Below are 19,321 nucleotides of genomic sequence, written 5' to 3'. Positions count from 1 at the left end.
CAGCACTTTGGGAGGCTGAGGCGGGTGGATCATTTGAGGTCAGTAGTTCAAAATCAGCCTGGCTAACATGGTGAAACCCCATCTCTACTAGAAATACAAAAATTAGCCGGGTGGTAGTGGTGGGCCCCTGTAATCCCAGCTACTCGGGAGGCTGAGGCAGGAGAATCGCTCCAGCCTGGGAAGCGGAGGTTGCAGTGAGCCGAGATCCCACCACTGCACTCCAGCCTGGGCCACAGAGTGAGACACTGTCTCAAAAAAAAAAAAAAAAAAAAAAAAAAAAGTCCTTAGTTGGATGCTGGTAAATGTCTCATAGTAAGAGTAGTTTATAAACATCTTGCCTTATGCTACTAAAAATACAAAGTAGCTGGTATACTTCTCACCTCCATTAAAGTATCTGGGATCAAAGAATGGGGAAATGACTTTCTAGGTATTTCTCTCTCTTTTTTCTTTTTTTAGATGGAGTCTAGCTCTGTTGCCTAGGCTGGAGTGCAGTGGTGCGATCTCGGCTCACCACAACCTCCGCCTGCCCGGTTCAAGTGATTCTCCTGCCTCAGCCTCCCTAGTAGCTGGGACTACAGGCATGCGCCACCACACCCAGCTAATTTTTGTATTTGTAGTAGAGACAGGGTTTCACTATGTTGGCCAGGCTGGTCTTGAACTCCTGACCTCATGATCTACCCGCTTGGACATCCCAAAGTGCTGGGATTACAGGCATGAGCCAGTGCACCCGGCTGTATTTCTAGAACAGCAGGAACAAAGGCATGGAATTAAGGGAGGTGAGTAATCTTGGTCAGAATCATACAGTAGGACAATATGAGATGAAATTTGAGGGAGGCTCAAGTGGATTAGCTTTTTATTTCCTAAAGATGAAGGGGCCAAGATCAGGTTCCGGACTTGCGGAATGGAAAATATTTGGAATAAGCCCTCAAAGTTAGGGCCAAAAGAATCCAAGTGAAGCCGAGTTTAGTTTTTGCGGTCTTAGCCTGTTTCTCTAATGCGGGCGCACTACATTAGAAAAAAGTGGGAGGGCCCTTTTGACTCTCTGACCAGCACCACGGCAGTTGGCAAGAACAAGCGCCTTACGAAAGGTGGCAAAAAGGGAGCCAAGAAAAAAGTGGTTGATCCATTTTCTAAGAAAGATTGGTATGATGTGAAAGCACCTGCTATGTCCAATATAAGAAATATTGGAAAGGCACTCGTCACCAGGACCCAAGGAACCAAAATTGCATCTGATGGCCTCAAGCGTCGTGTGTTTGAAGTGAGTCTTGCTGATTTGCAGAATGATGAAGTTGCATTTAGAAAATTCACGCTGATTACTGAAGATGTTCAGGACAAAAACTGCCTGACTAACTTCCATGGCATGGATCTTACCCGTGACAAAATGTATTCCATGGTCAAAAAGTGGCAGACAATGATTGAAGCTCATGTTGATGTCAAGACTACCGATGGTTACTTGCTTCATCTGTTCTGTGTTGGTTTTACTAAAAAACGCAACAATCAGATACGGAAGACCTCTTGTGCTCAGCATCAACAGGTTCGCCAAATCCGGAAGAAGATGATGGAAATCATGACCCGAGAGGTGCAGACAAATGACTTGAAAGAAGTGGTCAATAAATTGATTCCAGACAGCACTGGAAAAGACATAGAAAAGGCTTGCCAATCTATTTATCCTCTCCATGATGTCTTTGTTAGAAAAGTACAAATGCTGAAGAAGCCCAAGTTTGAATTGGGAAAGCTCATGGAGCTTCATGGTGACGGCAGGAGTTCTGGAAAAGCCACTGGGGACGAGACGGGTGCTAAAGTCGAATGAGCTGATGGATATGAACCACCACTCCAAGAATCTGTTTAAAGTTCAGACTTCAAATAGTGTCAAATAAAAAGTGCTATTTGTGAAAAAAAAAAGAAAAAAAGAAAAAAGTGGGAGGGGTAGTCCAGATATGACGGAAGGATAAAGGGTGAAGGAATCAAGAATACAAATGAGAAGGTCTTTAAAATTGCCAAACACAGATTCCAGGATGTACAGGAAGACAAAGGAGACAGGTTAATTAGGGAGTGGGATAGGACTCAGGGACCAAAGCCTCCTAAGGGATGCCCAAAGGTAGTTTCCGGGAAGGGACTCTTGATTTGGTTGATTGGAAGAACCAAACAACAATTAGCCCTAGGCTTCCTCCAAGGAAATTCCCTAAAGAAAAGTCTTGCTATTCAGAGTGTTATTAAGTCCCAGGGTCTTCGTTGCCACTAATAGATCTTTTTGGAGGGCCTGATATCAGATATTTCCCTATTCTTAGGAGGAGATGGCTGTTCAGGGAAGAACGCCAGATGTTAATAGAAGAAACAGAAGGATATTAAACATTCCATTAAGCTGGTGATTGGAAAAGAAAAAAAAGTTAAACATTGCCACAAAATCCTTTGGTTTCAGTGTTGAAACTAAATAAAACTCTAAGGAGGCAGCAAGATGTTAAATGGGGCAAGAGGGTCATAGACCAGTTTTCATTCTTAGGTAATGTTCATCTATTTGAAATATCCACACTTTGGGCATTGCGGTAAATTCCAGAATGGCACTTGTCTTGGTCTTTAAAGTTGGTTGAATACAGTACTTGAGGTATTGGTTGGATTTTTGAAAGGCAGGCTCATTTATTGAAAGGCTGGCAATGATAAATAGGCTCACAATTCAAAATGGAGGGATACAGACTTACATTGCTTGCCCATGGTTTTGTGATGATAAATCTGTGTGGGACTATGAAGCTATTAGAAATGTTCAGTTTAAGTGTTTGGCATATTGATATGCTGACAGAAAAAATGGTATGCCAATTTTTATATAATGATCTATGCTCTGTAGAGTGGCATACATGGAAAAGATTTGTCAGAAGTAAGCCAATAACCATGATCACCTCTGGGTGGGGGAATTACAGGTGTCCCCCTCCAGGTACCCTCCCTTCCCCCAATTCCTTACACTTCTTAGTCCTCACATTATCTTGATAAGTTTGGGGAAAAAATAAATAAAACCCCTGAGGTTTTTAAGAATCAGAAACAATTTGAGCTCAAATCAATTAGTGGTCACCCCTGTATACCTTTTAAGTAAACCCCTCTCCCTGTAGTTCACAGTAGTGGCTTCTGGCTTACAGGGTATCACAGAAAACTTCAACTTAACTTAGTTTAAACAGTAGAAACACGAGACTATGAGAATTTTTCAGTTGACCAAAATTTTTTCAGCTGACTTGAAAAATCCAGCCACCTGCTAAAGGTTGGAAAGACATGACTGGAATACTGAGGTGGACTCCTAACTCAGGTTGCATACAGGAAAGCAGACTACAGTGGCCCAGGGATAAGCAGCAATTTTCCAGGACTAAGTAATTTCTGGAACTTGTACATTTGGAACACATTTACAACAATCTGTCATGGGACTCAATCTAAAGGGGCTAAATTGCTACTTTTATTTATCCTCTGGGAGGGAATGTGAGAAATAATGGATCAAGTCACATGATACCAATTCAACAGCTATGCCAAATCCTTAATGTTCTAGAATTGGTTTCTGAAATCCTATGGTTTCATTGGTTTTAGAAAGCTTTGATTTGAAGAATCTCTTGGTGTACAAGTCAATTCAGCTGTTGGTTTTGAACATGCAAATTTGTTCCAATATAATATATTATTTGCTTAGGGAGCAATTCATTCTGCAAGAAAATGAACGCAGAAAACTGCACCTCTTGAACCAAGCTGCAGGGAAACACATAAAGCACCCACACACACCTCGAATAGACACTTTCACAGTGACATTGAACTACACCCATCCATATTTCCTTTCCCTCTGATTCCAGATAGCCCACCTTCCAGATAACCCACCTTCTTTTCCCTCTATTCCAGATAGCCCTTACTTTCACAGGAAGTCAAATCACAAACTGCAACCCTTCTGAGGCCCACTTCCATAAGCACACTGAGTCTTCCTCAAGGTAAAGTGCCATATTTGTTTGTAGTGTTTATATATTTCTTAAATGTTTATGTGTAAACCTACTGTTTTTAAATGTGTCACTGGTGAAGTTTTAAAGTGCTATGCCCTAATACCATTTTTCATATAAGCCCTGTGGTTTGTATTTGTGGAACTTTTCATAGTGTAGTGATTTTTAGAAACTAAAATGGAATTCATTTTCCTAAAAGGTTGTATAGGCTGGCCTTTTTCCTTTCTATATGAAATGTTTGCTTAATATTTTCTTGTGCAATGTAATTTGTCTCTGCAAAACAGGAGTAAATTCTAGTTATTCAAAAATTTTGGAGATGAGTCCCCACATATGTATTACCCACTCCCAAACAAATTAGGGGATAAAATAAATATATTAGGTTGGCTATACAATGTTTGTTTGTTTGTTTGTTTGGAGAGGCGGGGTCTGGCTCTGTCACCCATGCTACAGTGCAGTGGTGTGATCTTGGCTCACTGCAACCTCCATCTCTTGCTATTCAAGCTATTCTGCCTTAGACTCCAAAGTAGCTGGGATTACAGGCATGTACAACTACACCCAGCTAATTTTTGTATTTTTAGTAGAGACGGGTTTTCAACATGTTGGCCAGCCTGGTCTCGAACTCCTGACCTCAAGTAATCTGCCGGCTGCAGCCTCTCAAAGTGCTGGGATTATGGGCATGAACCACCACACCCGGCCTAAATTCACTGATAAGAAAAGCGCCTCAGGCTACCACAGTATCTTCTAGATGTTTAATGTGAAAATAATGTGATTATATTTTATCTATAGAATGGGAGAGATGAGACTACATTGACTTGCCTATGACATCCTGGTAGTCGTTTACTAGACAACTATGATAGGAATTTGTCTAACTGACATTCACCTCTTATAAAGGCTATTCCAAGATGCAGCTCCTTCCCTGCTGCCCTTCTAGAACAAGAAATTAAGAGTGAATGACTTTCTAAATCACTCTTGAAAAGTGTATAGAAGTCTCAGTGAATGTGTTTATGCAAAAAGGCCAAATGGAGATCTAATATATACACATTTGCTCTGTCCTTTTTGTTACTTGAAGGGTTGTGCAAATACTACCTTTCCGAAGCCTTCCCTAACCCCAGGCAAAATTTATTACACCTTTTCCAAATACTTTGTATATACCTGTCATATACTATTTAGCATAGATGGGCCAGTCCTCAGCATCTTTTTTTTTTTAAACCATCATATCACCAATGCCTGCCTAACACTTTTGAGTAAGTTGTAAATACAGGGTTTTTGTTTGTTTGAGACAGTCTTGCTCTGTCTCCTAGGCTGGAGTGCAATGGCACGATCTCGACTCACTGCAACCTCCGCCTCCTGGGTTCAGGCAATTCTTCTGCCTAAGCCTCTTGAGTAGCTGGGATTACACACCTGTACCACCACACCCGGCTAATTTTTGTATTTTTAGTAGAGACGGGGTCTCACCATGTTGGTCAGGCTGGTCTCAAACTCCTGACCTCAGGTGATCAACCCGCCTGTCTCCCAAAGTGCTGGGATTATAGCCGTGGGCCACCACACCTGGCCCAAGATAGTTCTATCTTACACTTATGTAGGGCATGGCATGTGCGGCTGGGAACAGTGATCCCTGTCTTTGTCGTGAACTTCTTCCACTTACTAAAGCAAACCTGTTATCACCCACCTTGAACCGTTGTTTCCATATTCCGCAGTAGCCCCACCTGTCAGTTACCATCCTTACTATGGTGCCAGAGGACCACACTGGCTCTTCTTGGAAAAGCAGTCAGTTCGCATCTGATCTTACACTTCCTTCTCATTTTTTTTTTCTTTTTTTTTTTTTTTGAGAAAGTCTGGCTCTGTCGCCCAGGCTTGAGTGCAGTGGCACAGTCTCAGCTCACTGCAACCTCTGCCTCCCAGACTCAACCAATTCTCGTGCCTTGGTCTAGAGAGTAGCTGGGACTACAGGCCTGTGCCACCAGGCCCAGCTAATTTTTATACTTTTAGTAGAGAAGGGGTTTCACCATGTTGGCCAGGCTGGTCTCAAACTTCTGGCCTCGTGATTTACCCACCTTGGTCTCCCAAAGTGTATTTGTTTGCTCATCCAGCTCTCCACATCTTTTATCCTGTTAAATTTGGGTCAAAGACTAAGGGGTGGTGAGGTAGTGTTGGCTTCTGTACTCATAATGCCCTTCCTCTCAAAGTGGAGTCCATTTGACCCACCCCGTACAATGTATGTCCTTGGTATACCCTCCACTGGCCCCAGGGCTGAGGTCTTTTTCACAGACAAGACACAGAAAGGACAATTCTGTTTTAGCTACAGCCAGTTGTGAAAACCTCTGCAGCCAAGAAAGGGAACTAACTTACAAGGCATGCAGCCAGTGACCTGGAGCCTGCCAACATTTCATTGTTATTTAAAAGTCAATTACTTTTCATTAAAAGAACCAGGACGAGCCAAAGTACTTCGCATACTACTAACATTTGCTACATTTTTATATTGTTTCAAAGCATATCTATGTAGGTTTATATAATAATTGCATAACTAGGCCATGTCATAACTTTTGCAGTTGGAAATGTCTGAGTCTGCATCCTGGTGACAGGACTGGCAGCATATATAACCTTGTGTCTTGGCCAACTTGTTATCCCAAGTCATACTGAATACCGTATTGAATACGGAATGATAACTAGCTGGGCGCAGTGGCTCACACTTGTAATCCCAGCACTGTGGATGGCCAAGTGGGCGGATCACCTGAGGTCAGGAGTTCAAGACCAGCCTTGGCCAACATGGTGAAACCCTATTCCTACTAAAACCACAAAAATTAGCTGGGCATGGTGGCGTGGGCCTGTAATTCAGCTACTTAGGAGGCTGAGGTAGGAGAATCCCTTGAACCCGGGAGACAGAGGTTGCAGTAAGCCAAGACTGTGCCACTGCACTCCAGCCTGGATGACAACAGCAAACTCCATCTCAAAAAAACAAAACAAAACAAAACCCATTATATAGAATAACTAAATCACTTTTTCCTCTCCCATGGCTGACTGCTGATCTCATTTGTGAGCATCTTTGATAAGCTGGCATCTAGAAATAGAACACGTTGAATCTATCGATCTATAGTATATATACACAGAGCAAAGTAAAGGTGTAACAGCACTTTTCTGAAGCTTATTAGTTTTACCCGGATGTTACTAAATCCATAACCTATCTACCAAAAAGGGAAGTGACAGAAAACCAGACACTGATTTTTCTGGGTATTACAGTCCCCAGACACATGGCAGAAGACAAATGCATTTGAATGCATGTATTGATTATTCATGAAAAGAAATCCATATTCCAGTAAAAACATTATCAATTAGGGCCAGGTGTGGTGGCTTACACTTTTAATTCCAGCACTTTGGGAGGCTGAGGTAGGAAGATCACTTGAGCTCAGGAGATAAGAGACCAGCCTTGGTAACATAAGACCTCATCTCTACTAAAAAAAAAAAAAAAAAAAAATACATAAGAAAATAATAAATAAGAAATTTAAAAATCACGCCTGCAATCCCAGCACTTTGGGGAGGCTGAGGCGGGTGGATCATCAGGTCAGGAGTTCGAGACCAGCCTGGCCAACATAGTGAAACCCCATCTCTATGAAAAATACAAAAATTAGCCAGGTGTGGTGGCACACGCCTGTAGTCCCAGCTACTCGGGAGGCTGAGGCCGGAGAATCACTTGAACCCGGGAGCTGGAGGTCGCACTGAGCCGAGATCACACCATTGAACTCCAGCCTGGGTGACAGAGTGAAACTCAGTCTCAAAAAATTAGCTGAGCACAGTGATGTGTGCCTGTAGTCCCAGCTACTCGGGAGGCTGAGGCAGGAGAATCACCTGAGCCCAGGAGTTCAAGGCTACAGTGAGCTATGATTGTACCACTGTACTCCAGCCTGGGCAACAGAGCGAGACTGTCTCAAAAAAACATTATACACTAGAATGGGAAAGAACTAAAGTACTCACCACGACTTTCCTTTTATAAAGGCTCTTTGTTGTTTCTCAAATTATTCTACACATTTAAGATAACACCATACCACTGTCTGGAGGGAGCTGACATACTCAGACATAATCCTGAGGAGCATCAGACCCAACCAAAAGGATGGAGAGAAAAAGGCCAGAGGAATTGCTCCAGTAATTAGGGAGTAATCAGTAATGAACTCCCCAGCCTTCCAAAAAGCCTACAAATGTCGTTAAGGATGTAAACATTATGGTCCTCTCCCTTCACCCCAGGTTTACAAGGAATTAGGTCAGTAGCATGGAATTCAGACTATGGATAGAATATTCTTCCGACTATGGATAGAATACTCATTAAGGTGGGTCTGCACTGAAAGAAGCCACATTGCCTGGCTTTATCTTTGTTAGCTTCAGCTATTCAGAATAAGTTGTAAATGTGGTTCAAAGGTGGCTCATGCAAGAGCAAGCAGCAAAAGCTTTTGAGGAAAAACAATCGCCACAGACTGTGGGATCCTGGCAGGCTTTAGGGGACCAGCAGGTGGTGCTCTACTCCAGAACTAACACCTTGGCTTTCACTTAATATCAAAATTAAATCAGATGGAACATATGAAAGCATTAGGCAAAAGAAGCCACTTTATCAGCTGAGGCACATATGGAAAAATGGTATTTAAGAAAGTCAAAAGCTCACCAAAGAAGGTTCACAAAACCATTTGAAATATTCCTCAGGCCAATTTTTCTTTCTAGCCAAGTAGTCATTATCCATCCCATGATGAGTGTAGGTAATTAATAAGAAATGCCACATGTAGGTAATCCATGTGAAATGTAATTGCTCACATTCCTGGCTGAACCTTGCCTGAAGTGGAGGGTGGCATAACAGATTACATGGAGCTAAATGATGGTGACACAGGGAAAAACAGTATAAGCAACTTGCAAGGTGTTACAACGTGGACTCCCACTTTCTTTTAAGCTAAATGCTTTGCTTTCAGATGAGAAGGAAAGGCTATCCTCTCAATATCCTGCAGGTGTCAGTGGAGACCTACATCTTTTCAGCAACCTAAAGGGTTACGAATACGTAAGCCTCAAGCAACCAACTGACAATAGCAGCCAGCTATTAAAACCAAGACTTCAAATTAAAACAGCTTGCTAAGGTCATACAGTAAGTGGCAGAACTCATATTTATACCCAGGATGACTGACTTCGGGCTCTTCTCTGCCCCCAGTGGTATGCTTGTCAACACAGGGAGAACTCTGGAAAAAGTCAATTTTTGATAAAGTCCTTTTAATGGAAAATGTAAAACCCCTTTCAACTTTAATGTACAAAGCCATATGTAACACTTGCACTTTAACAAAAGCAAGCCAATGTTTTAAAAAAATACATCATTAAATGTATATATGTATATATTTACATAGCATATTAAGTTTAATATTTAGCTTTAAAAGTTCACATAAATTTTACCAAAATGAGACAATTTTAAATAAATTACACCTTTTGAAAATGTTTAATTGTACAGTCAATAGCTTCAACAAAATATTGAAGTGTCTGTATTTAGTATCTACTTTATATACTTTATACTTTACAAATTTTACAATTATTTGGCAGTAATTTTCTGATTATGACATGACTGCTGTGCGATTCAGCAATTTCCCAGATGCAGGCAATAGCTGGTGTTTGTGTCCTATTCTCACAGTAACTGTCTCAATGTAGTGAAAAATATCAGTAATTTTAGTAAACTGTACAAGGTCACATTTACACTTGATCAACAATATAGCATAGAATTTTTTATTTTTTACCAAAAATAAATACATCATTTTAAATCTGGCATTTTCACAAACATCATATACACTATAATACAAAACAGCTATATAGTGCTGCTTTTAAAATTCTGTTTGTTTTATAGCTAACATTGAATCACAGGAGCTGTGACATAGGCTATACTGCTGCAGTGTCAGTAACAAGTAATTACTACAAAGAGAATTTCTTGGCACTGATGGTTTTATGAAGCGTAAGTCAGTGTGCATACATATCATCATTCAAGGTTAAGTAATCCCAGTTCAATGACCTAAATATATCAAACTGGATCACACTTAATTTTCTTCCATATCCTCTACTTCATCCTCATGTATCTTCAAGGCTCTCACCATTTCTTTGACGGCATGATACAAAATATTTTTAACCTGAAAGAGATGTTGATATTTCTAATCACTTCAGTTGGACAGAAATTAAAAAATGAAAACTTCCAGATTTTACAAAAAAAACTATTTTAATAGGGGCCTAGGAAAGCCAAATATAAGAAAAATGTTAAGCCAAAAGGGACACTATAAATCATACAATTAAATACATGGTGGTGGTAATCTTTGTCACCCTAATGTGACCAACTAGGCAATGACTGCCTAAGCTGTTCTACATGTATATTTCTGAATATAAAAAGCCTGCAGAACAGGACCTAGAACACCTAACTCTTACCTGTAGTTTATCATCATAATTGATTTCTTCCTTCAAAAGTCTCAGTTCCTGTGTTAAATGAAATGACTCCACAAGATGTTCTGGAGACACAAAATCTTCAGTTACCTGAATACAGCTGTGAAAATTCTGAACCTATCCCCAAAAGAAAAACAGTGAAATATAAGTTTTAGGAGGTGGAGCAAAGAAAAGCCGAGTTATTTAAAACCAATAAACACAAGAGACAATTCTACTGGAGAATTTACTTTCTCCAAAACATCAAATGGATTTTAAAGCAGAAGACCACATTTTATGAGAAAGTTATGTCACTGAAAAGCTTCATGTAAAGTGACTTTGTAAATGGAATATTTTTAAATGATAAAAAGAAAATAACTTTTCCAGGAATCCTTTGGAGAGGCTGATAACCAGATATTAAATTATCAATTTTGCCAACGTGGACTTTTAAAAAATGTGTTACTTTTAAAAACTAACTTGAAAGAATTTATGAGGCAATCTATCTGAGTATGTTTATTGTTGCTCCATTGGCTTTCAGGATTTTGGTCATTTCACTGTTAACTCTTACATCAGAGAATAAAGAAAAGGAAATGAAACTTTGTTAGGAACTGGGCTGGAAAATGTAGTTCCAGACAGATCTAATGACCTCGACTGAGTTTCAGAAATATACCAGGATTTTGGTTATTCGTGCCTTTCTTTTGTGACTTTCTTTCAAATTAGCCAATTAAAGATATCCCTTCAACCACCAGTGACATCAGTACAACAGTTTTTCAACAGTGTTCTCTCTCCTGACTAAACAGTTTTCCCAAGAAGCCAGTCAATAGTCTTATCTGTTATTTGCTCAGCATTTACAAACTGACTTTGCACTTGACTATAGAGCTGCTTTCTATTAATGCCAGTAAAACAAGGAAGGCAGGCCCAAGCTGATCCAATCTGGGATTTGTGGTGTTTGTAGATTGTCTTCTCTTGATATTAAAAAATGTCACAAAAATTCCTGGGAAAGGAGAAATAATTGAAAAACTAAGCATTTAAAGTTATTCTAATTTTAAGTATGCAAAATAAATTTAATTGGGAGGAGTGAGATGAAGGAGATAGTAAGTGGGAAATGGAGACTGTGGGAAAAAAAATCTAATTGATGATAGGGTGATGGAATTCCAGAGGGGCTAGAATTCCTCCTCTGGGCATAATGACCACCTGAACAGCTGCTGAAGTCTGCAGAGTTCTTTAACTCAAGCACTGTGCCTCTATTGATAACTTGGTAGCATAGTAAAGTAAACATTCTCTTTCTTTAATCATTAGGCTGTTGGTTCCTCTGGAGGATGAATATAGTGGATGCCTCACATTTTCAGCATTTCTGTACAGTCTCACTGGCTCTTCATAATGTGTCTGTAGAACAGATGCTCTATTTCACAGAGCAGGAAACTATGGATGAGATGTTCAGCGCCTGTCCCAAGACAAATCAGCCAATAAATGGCAAGTCAACAGGAGCCCAACTCCTGCGGTGTCTTGTCTTAACAGATGCTTTACAGTCCTGCTTATTAACTCTCATACCAGCATACACAGTCTCCAAATGCCCTCTCTCCTTATATCTTTCATTTATCTGAACTTAAGGAGAGTCTTTCCAAAGTTTTAGCATGAAAGAACCTTTTGGTATATCTAGCTGTAGCATGTCCTAAAATCATTTGTAGCTCCAAAATGTATACTTGGTTCTTTTTAAATACAATTTCTCTTTATTGATATTCTCACTTTGTTCATCCATCATTTTCCTGGTTTCTGTTAGCTCTTTGAGCATATTTAAGACAGTTGTCTAGTAAGTCCAATGTCTGGGCTTCCCGGGGAAGGTTTTTGCCAATTTATTTTCTCCCTTTGAATGGGCCATACTTTCCTCTTTCTGTGTATGCCTTGTACCTTTTTACTGAAAACTGGGCATCTGAACATTACAATGTGTAATCATAATCTCTCCCTGCCTCAGTTTGCTGTTGTTGATTCCTGAGGGCTGCAGTCATCCACTTGTTTAGTGACTTTCCAAACTGTTTTTGCAAAGGCAGTATTCCTTGTTGGGTGTGGTCACTGAAGTCTCTGTTCCACTATCTCACTGGTCAGCCAGTGACCTAACAAGAGATTTCCTTAAATGCCAAAAATCAGCTGCCCTTTTCTTCATTAGCAGTCTCTTGGTTGCTGTATAAGTTTTCGATTAGATTCCAGAGTTCTGAAAAAGTTCATTCTGTCAGTCTTTGCCAGCTTATGGTTGTTTTAAAATGACTTTTAGAACAGTAACCTTTATTAGTGCTTACAAGATGCTATTAGGTTTCCTAACGACCCCTACCTGATATACTTTGCATAAAGGCTTGAGGGTTACTTTGAAGAGCCCAGGGGTTCAGTTTTAAAGCAGAACACAACTCAACTTCTCATTTTGATTATCCCTTTTCTTTGTCACATTTGAGTCATTTATATTTCACTTCCTTGACATTGTCTTATTCATACTTGCCTAAAAGCATCAGTTATAATTATAAACAGGTAATGTTAAGAAAATATAATTTGTATTCACAGTAGGATTATTGACACTGTGATTGCTATTTACTCAGTTATTTGTGAGAACTTAGTGTGGAAAGATTTTGCCAAGAAGTCCTTTTGGTCATATGAATACAGAGAATTACAACTTTAAAATTTTCTAAACTCATGATAAATAACCAAACACAATCAATTAAACTCAGTATTTTTGGGCAAAGTTTACTAAAGATTATGTGTTAACTTAAAAAAAAAAAAACAACAAAAAACGGTTGCTGTTTTTAAGTAAAGGCCACTCTAAACCTCAGAATACTACAGAATCCTGGAGGTCAGTGTCATTGCTCTGTGGAGGGATGTACAGGAGTTTCACAGACTGAGTCCCAGTTACCAAGAGAAGATTTGTAAGTCTCCCATTCTAGAATAGTTCTTAGCATATAAAGAGGACTGTGGCTATGCTGCTTTCCCTCAGCTTGCTAAGATTATACCCCTCAGCTTCCTTGAACAGACAGCCCACTCTTCTCTCAATTTGGCTCTGGCAATGGTCATTGTTGACAGGCCAAAGAACAGAATCTTGTTTCTTCCCTATCACTGTTGGCCCCTGTCATGCAGAATCACTTGGTTGAAAATTTTTTGATAGGTGCCTTGGGTTTGCATGAGATTCCCATTTGTGTGGTTTCCAAAGTGTGGTCCCTGGACACTAAAATCAGCATTTCCTGGAAACTTGTTACAAATCTATAGTTTCAGGTCTCTCCCCAGACCCACTGAAATCAGAAACTCTGGTAGTGGGGTACAGCAATCTGCTTTATCAAGCCCTCCATGAAATTCTAACATATGCTAAAGTGTCAGAACACTGATTTAGAGTCTGATTATTCTGAGGGCCACCTACAGCCTACTGGAAGTGAAGTCATGAACAGTTTTCAGAACTTCTAAGACCTAAACAGGCTGTAAGTAATAATGCATCTCAAACATAGGTTAATATTGTAAACACTTATTACTTATTTTCTCTTAAAATTGCATTGCCACCAATTGTGAATTATGGACAACATCCTTTCAACAGAGTATAAAGAGCTGTGTTGTTGTCATTACACACATAGGAGAGGAAAGGTGGCAATTCCCTTTTATATAGCTGGTAATTTCTGTGCCAAAATATGTAGCAAAGAAGTTAGATCTTGTTTTGGATCACTCAGCAATTTAGTGGCAGAGCTCAGAATATAATTTGTCAGTCTAGGTAATATATGCTGCCTTGGTGTATTTAGATATAACATTTTTTATAGATGAAATTGTATTTGTATAATCTATGTGAATTTTCTAACTATCTCAAAGAGAATGTGTATAGTCATAAAGTGGGTTCTAACCTAAGTAAACTTTTGGAAGTAGCCAGAGAAAGCACATATAGGAAGAAGTAAACATTTATATGTTTTACAAAAAGCCCAATATATATAAATTATAGAAAGCCATAAATTTGTTTTCATCTACCCTTGTACAAAAACATGTTGTTATTGAGAACATATTTTCAGGCCTTCAGAATAGAGACTTATTAATAATACAAACATTAAATGCATTATTCTAGGCATGGGAAGAGAGCAATGGAAAAGATAAATCTCTTACTTCATCATGCTTACGTTCTAGTGGGGGTTAAAAGACAATGAGCAAACTGAGTAAATTGTAAAGCATATTTTAAGGTGACAACTCAAATGGAGGAAAATAAAGCAGGAAAAGGTGACAGAAAGTTGGGGGACACAATTTACAGCTTTAAACTAGACCTCACCAAGAAGGTGAAATTTGAATGAAGTCTAAAAAATTGCGAAGAAGCAAGTCTTACAGATACCTGAGAGAAAAACGATTCCAAGCAAAAAAGCTTAACAAGCACAAAAGCCCTGGAGAGGAAACATACTTGGTGTGTGTGGAAGTAGCAAAGAGGGCAGGATGGCTAGAGAGGAACTAGGAGAGCCACATGAGATGAAGGCAGTGAGACAGAGGGGGAAGTGGATATGTAAACTAACCTAACTTTTAACAAGGTCACTTTGAGCCTACTAAAAGACCACTCTTCCCAAAAAAGTAGCAGCAGGGAGACAAGTATAAGCATGAAATCTCTTTGGGGTAACAATGATTGCATCTGGATAAAAGGAACTGGGGGAAAATGTGAGATACTGAATTTTCACTGTGAACTTTTTATACTTTTGAATTTTTCTATTTATGTATTATATTTTCAAAAGAAAAACATTAAAAAGTAGTATTTTCAACAAATAGTACTGTAACAGCCAAATGCCCATATGCAAAAAATTGAACCTCGATCCATACTATACACTACATACAAAGATGAACTAAATTTCATACCCAAATGTAAGACCTCAAACTATAATGGTTCTAGAAGAAAATAAGGAGAAAATCTTAGTGATCTTGGGCTAAGCAACAATTTTGTAGATACTATGAAAATATCATCCATAAAAGAGAAATTGATCAACTGGACCTCATCAAAATGAAAAAACCAGCCAGGTGGGCTGGCTCATGCCTATAATCCCAAAACTTTGGGAAGCCAAGGCAGGAGGATTGCCTGAGCCTAGGAGTTCGAGACCAGCCTGAGCAACATAGCAAGACCCCATCTCCGTAAAAAATTTTAAAAATCAGCTGGGCATGGTGGTGTACATCTACAGTACCACCTACTCGGGAGGTTGTGGTGGAGGGATCACTTGAACCCAGGAGTTTGGGATTACAGTGAGCTATGACTGTGCCACTGCACTCTAATCTGGGCAACAAAGCAAGATACTATCCTTTAAAAAAATGGAAAAATGAAAAAAAATGCTCTTTGAAAAGAGAAGCTACAGGAAAGGAAAATGTATTTGTAAAATACATTATCAGATAAAAGACTTATCAGAAATTGGCAAGAAACACTCAAAACTCAGAAAAAAAGCAGCTAAATAGACAAAATATTTGAGTACATATTTAACCAAAGTAGATATACAGATGGCAAATCAAGATATAAAAAGATGCCCAATGTTTAGTCATTAAGAAAGTGCAAAGTAAAACCACCATGAGACACCACTGTACACTTATTAGAATGGTCTAAAAACAAAACTGACAGTAACAAGCACTAGCGAGGAAGCAGAGGAAATGAAACTCACATAACCCTGCACTGGGAAATGAAAATGGAACAACCGATTTAGAGAACAGTCTGGCAGTTTCTTAAATTTAATCATACATTATAGTATCACCAGGCAATCCCACCATTCAGTATTTACTTAATAGAAATAAAAATCTGTGTTCACATAAAACCATGTATATGAATGTTTATGATAGCTTTATCTATGATTGCCCCAAAGTGGAAACAACCCAAATGTACTTCAGCCAGTGAATGTACAGATTTAAAAAATGAAAAAAATATTCATACAACTACCCAGCAATAAAAAAAGAATCAACTGATAAACACAACAATAGGGATGAATCTCAAATACATTAAGAAAAGCCAGACTTAAATGGTACATACTGTGTGATTCCAAATGTATGGCATACTCATAAAAGAAGAACTATAGGGACAAAAAAGCAAGTTAGTTGCAGGAACTTTGGGTGGGAAGAGGTTGACTATAAAAGTGCAAGAGGAGGCCGGGCATGGTGGCTCACGCCTGCAATCCCAGCACTTTGGGAGGCTGAGGCAAGCAGATCACCTGAGGTCTGGAGTTTGAGACCAGCCTGACCAACAAGGAAAAACCCCATCTCTACTAAAAATACAAAATTAGCCAGGCGTGGTGGTGCATGCCTGTAATCGCAGCTACTCAGGAGGCTGAGGCAGGAGAATTGCTTGAACCCGGAAAGCAGAAGTTGCAGTGAGCCAAGATCGCACCACTGCACTCCAGCCTGAGCAACAAGAGCAAGACTCTGTCTCAAAAAAAAAAAAAAAAAAAGTGCAAGAGGGAATTTTTTCGGAGTGATGGAATTGTTCTATATTTTGATTATGTTGTTACCTAACAATGCATTTGTTGAAACTCACAGAATTATACATTAAATAAGGTAAATTTTACTATATGCAAATTATGTCTCAATTTATAAAAATGACTACCTAGGTTAACTTTATAAAAACTGACATTGGATAAACTGAATATGTGAATAAAGATCTTCAAGGGAATCTACTTCGTATTATCAAAGGATTATTCCTATGTACCAAAAGATTTATAATACTAGTCTCTTAAATAGGCTCTTCTTTTGAGGGCATTTACATTTGAATACAGATTAGCTGTTTTCTGCTAAGAGGCTAGCAGTCAAAGAAATGGTGTATAGGGTGTACAGGTTAAACATGAATCATAAATAATATGACATCTCCGAAATAATCATAAGTCCATGGGAAAATATAACCACTTAACGTAAATACATTTTTTTTCCAGGAAGTTATCATAGAGAAAAAGGTACATTTATTATGACATTTGTTTTTTACTACTGTATCATAAATACCATTTGAGATCTAATAATGATAAATCTGACCCTGAATCTGACACATCCTAAAAGCTAAGTAGTATTTGTATGGAATAGTGTCATAAATGCTAAACAGTCAATGACTATACTTATATAAAATGTGAGAAAATTTCCTTGGTAAACTAATATACATCAGCTACATCTCAATTACTTAGCAGTGGAAAAGGTGGAGAACCAACTCTTGAGGAAAAGCAGTTTTTTGAGTTTTTTCTGGTTTCCCTGGTACACCTTGTTAATATAAGGGCTAACCTGGGCGGTAGTAGCCCCATTCCACCTATAGGAATCCACTGTGTACTTTTAATCCCATCCTCCATAACCACCCCATCTATTCTATGCCATTTTTCCTGGTGTTGGAAAAATTAGGTATTTTAAATTAGGTATTTATTTTAGTTTTTATATTTTGTGGATTAAGTTACATAAATTACATACCATCTTTCTTTAGACAGGCCCCTGCTATGCTATCATGCTGAAGAGAGGCAGGAGGTACGCTTAAAGCCTGATAAAAAGTCTGTATACTGTGTCCCCCCATGCTTTTAAGACTCACTATTCAGAGGTACATATGTCACTAGGAGGGCTTAAAAATCAGATTTCAATCTATTAAATCAGAGACAGTATACAAATAGAAATCTGGCTCATGTTAAAACAATTTAAAATCTTAAGGTAATTATGTCAGATTTCTGCAAGTACTGGGATGTCATTTTAATAAAGGCAGACTGGTGCAGGTAATTCTCTTATTTGTGTCTTCTATTTATATCTATACTAAGAGCAATTTTTTTTTTTCCAAAACGAGTTCTTTCAGTCAGTAAAAGATATACTAGAAATAAGTTTGTATATACCTGATGAAGTGCTCCTGCTGGCAAAACAATAGCATCACCAAGGAACTGAATAAGAGTACAGGTTCTGACTCCATACTCTTCAAGCAGCCTTTGACGGAGCTTTTTATTCACATACCAACTTTGATCACGTATTGGATCATGTTCTGGTAGAACTTCAAGGCCTTGTTCTTTTGAAATCTGAAATATGAATTAAAATAGACACCCCAATTTAAGTAAGGAAATGGTAAATCCTGTTCAGTTAAATTTCAATTTTATTTGTAATAACAAGTCTTTTGTTCTCAGAATCAATGGAACAACTGAATGAGCTTCTTCAGTTAAAAAATAACATTCTGCAATAATTTGGAAAGCCAAAGAATATAAAACAATACAGCAACACTGAAATGCTGTTAATAGTTAGTACTACTTCCTGCCTCCTTCCACTATGAAGTTTCCATCTATCTGGTTTCCTTCCTTCCTTACAATTGTTTCAAAAGTATAGCACATAGATGAGGAACAGGGTAGTTGTTTTTTTTTTACCAAAAGCCAAACCATTCATATGTATGGATTTCATAAACATTTATTGATCCTTTTTTAAGGTAAGTATAAATACCTTTACATGGCTAACCTTCTAGTGCTTGAAAAATCAATTTCAAGGGACTTTTTCATCCGTTAAATAATCTGCTTTAGAAGACACAAATGATCATACTTCAGATTAAAATACAGGTAGGTATTCAGGGATAAGATGGTACAAACAAGGCTATAACTCTTTTACTTCACATTGATCACAGACAGAACTTATATCCTTTCAGAAAGATGATGTATCAGCACTGAAGATTTCTTAAAGGAAATCTCCATAATTACGAAGTTTAAAAAGTACCTGAGCAAAGGGTTTGAACCTATTACTTCAGGTTGATACATACATTTCTTTCAGAGTATATGACAACTACAGGCAAAGTATGATTACTCAAAATTTGAATCTATTCAGTAAGTATCATAGTATCAGATGTGATAGAGTAGAATCATTCCCTAGGTCAGCAGCCAAAAATATCTATCAGATTCAAAGAAAATAAAGATCCAGGCCGGGTGCGGTGGCTCAAGCCTGTAATCCCAGCACTTTGGGAGGCCGAGATGGGCGGATCACGAGGTCAGGAGATCGAGACCATCCTG

At 38.7% G+C, this 19,321-nt stretch overlaps 1 protein-coding gene and 1 pseudogene across 4 annotated transcripts in view; one reads left to right on the top strand and one right to left on the bottom strand.

Annotated features, from left to right (window-relative positions):
- The first annotated feature begins 994 nt into the window (after positions 1-994).
- LOC105527853 overlaps positions 995-19,321 on the top strand; it is a 26,062-nt pseudogene continuing 7,735 nt past the window's right edge. The window contains exon 1 of the transcript XR_001004275.1: positions 995-1,866. The product of XR_001004275.1 is annotated as a 40S ribosomal protein S3a pseudogene (transcript). The remainder of the gene's footprint in view (positions 1,867-19,321) is intronic.
- JMJD1C (jumonji domain containing 1C) overlaps positions 9,173-19,321 on the bottom strand; it is a 310,806-nt gene continuing 300,657 nt past the window's right edge. For all 3 annotated transcript variants that reach the window (XM_012002668.1, XM_012002670.1, XM_012002669.1), the window contains 3 exons: positions 18,176-18,352; positions 10,377-10,508; positions 9,173-10,087 (listed from right to left, as the gene is read on the bottom strand). In XM_012002668.1, coding sequence (XP_011858058.1) covers positions 9,998-10,087; positions 10,377-10,508; positions 18,176-18,352 — 399 coding nt within the window. In that variant the 3' untranslated portion in view covers positions 9,173-9,997. The remainder of the gene's footprint in view (positions 10,088-10,376; positions 10,509-18,175; positions 18,353-19,321) is intronic.

Source organism: Mandrillus leucophaeus, unplaced genomic scaffold (genome assembly GCF_000951045.1).
Source record: "Mandrillus leucophaeus isolate KB7577 unplaced genomic scaffold, Mleu.le_1.0 Scaffold694, whole genome shotgun sequence".
Lineage (NCBI taxonomy): Eukaryota > Metazoa > Chordata > Mammalia > Primates > Cercopithecidae > Mandrillus > Mandrillus leucophaeus.
Note: the sequence above shows the minus strand (reverse complement) of the source record. Positions and strands in the feature narration are given on the sequence as shown.